Raw genomic sequence first — 6,947 nt, forward strand, 5'->3', positions numbered from 1 at the left:
ACACTGTTCTTTTTTTATTTTATAAAAAATTAATAAATTTAACAAATTTTAACACAGCAATACTGAAATTGATTACTGAAATTGATTGATAAAAATTTCAAACTAAGAGAGACTTTGAAAGTGTAAAATTCAAGTACAGCTTGTGTTTAATGCATGTGATTCGAAAAATGGAAGTGGAGGGATTTTGGAAGACTGCTACTTTCAGAAACTAACTGAAGTTAATCCTTGACAATGCTCAATTCAATTGCTTTGGTACTTGAGAAAATGGGAAAAATGCTTAATTCAAAAATTTTGTTCCTATGCACAACTATTCTTCTCTAAAATTCTGAAGAAGAATACAGAATAGACACTTCAATTGCTGGAAAAAGAAAAATGAAGAAATAAATACAGATGAAACATAACAGCCTCAGGCATAGGTAGCTGGATCTTCAGCAATATAGTTCCCAGATAACTTAGCTTATGAAACTAAATACTGCATCAATTGTTTGACCCTCTTCTTATTCGTTAGTTTTCGAAATGCACTCGAGTCCAGTTGCCGAATTCTCTCTGCTCACACCCAACATCTCTCCAATCTCTTGCAATGTTTTCATCCTCCCATCCTCCAATCCAAATCTCCATTGGATGACCTGATTCTCTCTTGGATTGAGACTGTCCAGCACCTTCTCCAAGTCCTTCTTCATAAATTGCTTCATTAGTTGATCTTCCGCTGTTTCTGCATCGGGATCAGCAATTACTTCCTGGAAATAAGATGAACAAACTGTTAAGCAAAACTATTATAGTCGAAGATGCAATTAAGTTTCTGACACGAAAAATGCATAATAAAAGGGAATAAGACTGACCGAAGGTTTGAGATCCATGTTAATCCCAATCTTCTGGTCAAGGGACCTTGGAGCTTTTGGAGTGAGTAGTACAGCACTAAGCCTTTTCATTGAAAGCCCAGCTGCCTCGGCAACTTCTTCATCATCAGGATGTCTTCCATTTTCACTGTATAATTGCTTTCTAGCCTCCTTCACTCTGTAAGTTGCTTCCACCATGTGAAACTGTAAATCCAAAACATTGCAAACAAAAAGGCTCAAACATGATGCATTTAGATGGTACTGGCAGAAGACAATTTAGTTTAGCCAGATGAAAAACAACAGGATATTAAAGAAATTACCGGTAAGCGTATTGTCCTTGATTGATCAGAGAGAGACTTGCGGACTGCCTGTTTAATCCACCAATGAGCATAGGTTGAGAATTTGAAACCTTTTGAAGCATCAAACTTCTCTGCACCTTTTACAAGACCCCGGCATCCTTCCTGTGAGTCAAAATTAAATTTCAGATGCCAAAATATTAAAGCAAACAACTCAACTCAACTCAACTAAGCCTTTATTCCAAAAATTTGAGGTCGGCTATATGGATTCTGTTTCTCAACTCTAAACGATTTTGGGTTAAATCCTCGGAAATGTGTAATGCTTCTAGGTCATGTTGTACTACTCTTATCCAAGTCAGTTAGGTCTACCCCTTCTTTTCTTTCTATCCTCTACCCTAATGTGTTCTACTTGTCTAACTGGAGCCTCTGTATGCCTACACTTCACATGACTAAACCACCTCAATCTCCCTTTTTTCAACTTATCCTCAATTGGTACCACTCCTACCTTTTCTCTAATACTCTCATTACGCACTTTATCTGGTCTAATATGGCCACTTATCCACCCTAACATTCTCATCTCTGCAACTCTTATCTTAGACACATTCGACTATTTCAGTGCTCAACACTCACTATCATATAATATGGCCAGTCGTATGGCTGTACGGTAAAATTTTTCTTTCAACTTATTGAGAATCTTGCGATTACATAAAACTCCAGTGGCACGTCTCCTTCATATGCCTCATTATCATCACACTTTGATAATTTCTTATACCATTTTCTCTTTCTCTTCACTGCCTTTTATACTTCCTCATTCTACCACCATCTCTCTTTTGAGAGTGGTCCATGTTCTCTAGACTCTTCAAGTACTTTTCTAGCTACTTCTCTAATCTTTGATGTCATCTGTATCCACATATCATTGGCCTCCATATCCAGCTTCTATGCTTCAAACTCGAGAAGCTTATTTTTGAATTGCACTTGCTTTACTCCTTTGAACTCCCGTCACTTTGTTCAAGCTATACTATTTCTTCTAACCTTACTTGAATTGTTCCTAAACTTGACATCCAAGACCACTAACCGATGTTGACTTGTAAAAGCCTCTCCCGGAATGACCTTATAATCCTTGCATAGAACTCTATTTGTCTTCCTGGTTAAGAGGAAGTCAATTTGGCTTCTATATTGCCAACTTTTGAAAGTCACTAAATGTGACTCACTTTTTATAAAATAGGTATTTGCTAATATTAGGTCGTATGCCATAGCAAAATCCAGAATGTTTTTTCCCTCCTCATTTCGGTTGCCAAATCCAAAACCTCCTCACTAAATCGGTTGCAAACAGATTTAATAAAAGTTTTTTCTATTCTTTCTCTCCCTTTCCTCATAAATTTAATTTTGAAAAATCATGTCAACTTGCTTGGCTGCAAACAAAGCAGTATATAGTACATACCTGAACAAGATCTTGGAGATTCATCCCAGCTCCCTGATAATTTTTTGCAATTGAAATAACAAGCCGTATGTTGGATTTAATCATTTTGTCTTTGCAAAATATACCATGGTTTAAGCGCTTCCTTAATGTTTTCTGATCTACTCCTGCAGCAGCAGCCCACTGTGCAAAGGTGGGCTCACCTCCACACCGCTCTGCAAGCTCCTCCTGGAGCCCTTCAAGTTTCAGTAGGTCCTGAATTACATTATGAAATGAGAAGATATTAGAAATCCGGGAAAATTGAATAGAAATTTGAAAAAAAAAAAATAGAAAACCTGATACAAAACTTTTAAATAAAAGTGAAAATTATGAAGCCTTCCAGAAGAGGGAGAAAAAAGAATTAGAAGAATAAAGTAGTCCTATTCTAGAAACCTTATCCTCTGGATGATGGCATGACATATTTCTAGTCATATGTTTTTAACTTGCACAATATCTTTAATTTGCTGATGGTCTAAAGAAGCATTTAAGCAATCAATATCCTCCCTGTTGCACATCTAGCACTTGTGATCTCCTCTCAATGAAAAATTCTTGTACCTTTAGCAAATATCAGCTACTCAAAGCTACGTGTAACATGGTCTTTAAAACCATTGGAAGCAAACCAATTGTAGGGATGATTTTATGATGCATATCACAAGCTTTATAGTCACACCTGTATTCCTTCAGACAATTCCAATTCTTCAGAAGCAGTTAGAAGCCTGGAAGTGCTTGTCGTTCCTCTCAAGTAACGCAATGGATCAGAGTAGTCCACATCTTGCAAAGAAGCGCGCTTTTTCTTGCTGGTAGAACCAGACTTCACAGACATGACATTTGCTGCAGCCTTTTGAGCTGCTCTTGCTCGTCTCGCTTTTCTTTCTGTTTGGCGCCTTGATCTCACAGCAATACCCTCTGAAAGTTGTTTCTGCAAAAGTTCAATCTCTTCATGAGTTGGCTCTAAATCATCGGATTCTTTGATGGGAAATTGCATGGAATATTCTTCTCTTTGTCCAGTTTCAGCTGCCACAGAATCTCCTAGAATACAAGCTCGTTCTGTTTCTGTAAACTGAGGCCATCTAGGTGAAAAGGCATCAGCTGTGGATGGAAGAGTTGCAAGTTTACTTTCAGTTTCTGCACAAGGGAAACTTTTAACCAGAAGGGCTGCATCCTTTGCACACTTGACAGCAGCTTTTGCAAGAGCAACTGCTTCAGCAGCAGCTGCAGCAATTACAGCCTCATCACTTGTAATAAGTGTTTCTGTAGCTAGAGTCGATCCAAAGGTTGCCTGCACACATATACAAAAACAATAAATGATAACAACCTTGTCATACACATCAATTAGACTTCATCGGAAATACAATGCCCACAGCAAATATCTAGAAATTAACATATAGTTCCAAAACCTTTCAAGAAGATTTTCTACGAGATAAACCAGAAAAGGAGATCATCAACAGCTTTGGAAAGAACAATATAAAAATAAGCACAATTTGAGAATCTGACTATCAGCATGCAACAAAAGAATGGGAGGATATAAGCATCTCACTGCTATCAGATGATCATGTGCTTCAATTTGAATACAAATATTAAGGCAAAATGATTGAAGATCCCTTTACTTAATGAAAATGAAAACTTTATGCAATGGTAAACAAAAAAGACATTGTTTAGAAGCATGCTGCACATATGACTAACGTAGGTTTATGGCAGAAGAGTAAATGATGAACAGGGCCAACAAATGTTCCCATTTTTCCTCTACAAGATTTAGCCTGTACTTATGCTAATATCAACAAGTCTCACCTCTTTGGGAGGACCAATTGCCCCTACATATGTCCATGGACAGTTTGCAGCAACTGAATCTGAATGCGATTCAAAAGAAGGTAATCTCAGCTTCTCCAGATCAAGCACCGCACTGGATGTTCGTGATGTGGTGGATAAAATGCATTGTGCTCGGAAACAGATTGACTCTCTATTCCTTGCTGCTGATTTGAACAAAGCAATCACAGTAAAGATAATGCTCAAAAGATGTATGACTCTACATCCTAAACAACATCACAACCAGTAAAGCCTCAGTAATAACTGAACTCCATTCAATAATTATGCTTTCAATGCAGATATTTCAAAATTTTATGCAGCTTAAAAGCAGATCTTGATATTAATCTTCCACAAAAATATAATAACCAAACTATAAGCAGGGATGTGGATGCCAAGGAAGCGCTTAGGTGCCTTAACCACTATCATTTATTGATACCACCTGCATGCAAACAATACTTGCAAAAAGCTAGAATGGAAATTATCCAGTAAGCAGGTTATTTCTTTCTAAGAACTTATAGACAAATGTTTAACTATCGTGAATGATTTAATCCAATTTTTACCATTCTTCATAACCTGATAAATTTGGTTAACCTTCATAAAAAGTGGTCAATTGCATGAATCAACTGATTTCAGCCCAAAACAAGAGGTTTCCCAATTGGAGAAAGATGCAACCATTATGAAGGAGCACATTTTGAGAAAAGAAGGGAAGTCCAGATGATTTGAATTTTGTGACACTTGCAATAGAAATGAGACAATATCTGGTGGTTTCACAAAAAAAGTGCCGATAAAGTTGCCTATTTGCTATTCCAGTGGCTGCTAGCCCATCCCTGATTTAAGAATTAGTGTGATTTTTACTAGAAGAATACTAGAATAGTAAAACTGGCTCATGGAGAGTAAAAAGTGCTGCTCACACATATCCTTGACAATCTACACACACCAATGTCCAAGCATATGCCTGCCCTATTGTTAACCATACATCTGTTGAATGAAGCAACAACTAATACCACAATTGAGTGCCGATAAACTCTTCAACAACTAGAAAGATAGTTTGATGTAGTTGAAAAAACTGAATTTTGAGTTGTCTAGTGAAGTACAGTAAACTCAATGAATAATAATGCTCCCAATATACTACTATCAACTATAAATTTTAACAAGTCACATACCATTATTTACAACTTTTTACAAGCCACAGTGCCTCATTATGCAGTTTAGAAGAGAATAACAGAATATGAGAGAACTCCCTCTTGCATCAGGCATAATTTAAATAAATTACACACATACACACATGGAGATCAGTTGAATAACGATGAGAATAGTGAAGGATCCGCAGAACTCAAATAACTCTCACAATACTAGACACCCATTTCAGAGCTGGTTCAAACAAAGGCATGCGAGAGAGTGCCATTCAGATAATACACATAATCAAAATTTATCGATCTCGATTCTTGTTGAAATGAGGAATTCTGGAAATGAATAGCATCCAAAAACACCAACCAAAGTACACCACTTTAGTTCGGATGAAGCAAAGCATTTGCGATTGGATATCAACCCATAAACACAAGGACACAAGTATTCTATTTCTCATTGAAAGGACGACGTCTATGAGTTAACTGCATTCAAGATATGCAAAACCAAAACAACCCATTTTAGTTTTGGTTGAAACAAAGGCATTTCACATTTGAGATTGGAAGTAAAAAAAACGAAAAAAAAAAACCACGAAGCACACCCAGTTCAATTTAAGTTCAAACAAAGGCATTTGTGATTGAATGTCAACCAAGAAAAGAAAAAAAATCACAAAACCAATACACGCCCATTTTAGCTCAGGTTGAATTAAAGACATTAGTAATGTAATAATGGAAAATTGAGAGAGAGAGAGAGCAACTCACGAGATTGGCTAAAGTTGGAACTTTGAATGTAGTGAGTTTTGAAATGGATAGAGAGAGTGTCTGGTTGGCACTTAAACTGCGGCAGAAGACAAGACATACTCCACTTCTTGTGCTACTGAACTATTTGTTTCTTTTTCATTCAAATCACTCTATAAACTCTAAAATCCATAAAAGGGCCATATCAGTTATGGAAGACACTGAAAGTTCAAAGCTTCAAAGACTTCAAAGAGATAGATAGATAAAAAGAAAGAGAGAGGCGCTATGCTAATCGCTGGTATTGTGGTGATATAAACGGATAAGGGGAGCGAGGCCTGCCTGCCTGCGGATGAGAAGGGGACAACTAGTCTCTTTTATATTTCCCCAAGCAAAATATGTAGGAAAAAAAAATATTTTTTTTCTTTAATTGTTAAAAAGATTATTTATTTTAGAAAATATGAGCAAAATTTAACTTGAAATTTTTAAATTAAATTAAATAAAAAGTTAAAAATATGGGTTAAATTGAATTTTTTTAATAATTATTTTATTATTTTTTAATTTTGATCGTAACAATATCTTAACACCTGTTAAAATAAATTATTAACTCGGTCATAAATTATGTTATTATAAATATTTTTATTTTTTAATTTCATTATTGTTGATATTTAATATTTTATTTTTTATTTTTTATTTT

General features: G+C 35.9%; 1 protein-coding gene across 1 annotated transcript; it reads right to left on the reverse strand.

Annotated features, from left to right (window-relative positions):
- Positions 1 to 256: 256 nt before the first annotated feature.
- On the reverse strand, positions 257 to 6,604 carry LOC110658158 (RNA polymerase sigma factor sigB). The gene is given in 8 exon segments (XM_021815654.2): positions 257 to 548; positions 550 to 737; positions 840 to 1,040; positions 1,157 to 1,297; positions 2,574 to 2,804; positions 3,259 to 3,867; positions 4,377 to 4,558; positions 6,278 to 6,604. Coding segments are annotated over 8 exon segments (1,740 nt in total). The 5' UTR covers positions 6,375 to 6,604; the 3' UTR covers positions 257 to 457.
- Positions 6,605 to 6,947: the final 343 nt, after the last annotated feature.

Source organism: Hevea brasiliensis, chromosome 17, assembly GCF_030052815.1.
Source record: "Hevea brasiliensis isolate MT/VB/25A 57/8 chromosome 17, ASM3005281v1, whole genome shotgun sequence".
Taxonomy (NCBI): Eukaryota; Viridiplantae; Streptophyta; class Magnoliopsida; order Malpighiales; family Euphorbiaceae; genus Hevea; species Hevea brasiliensis.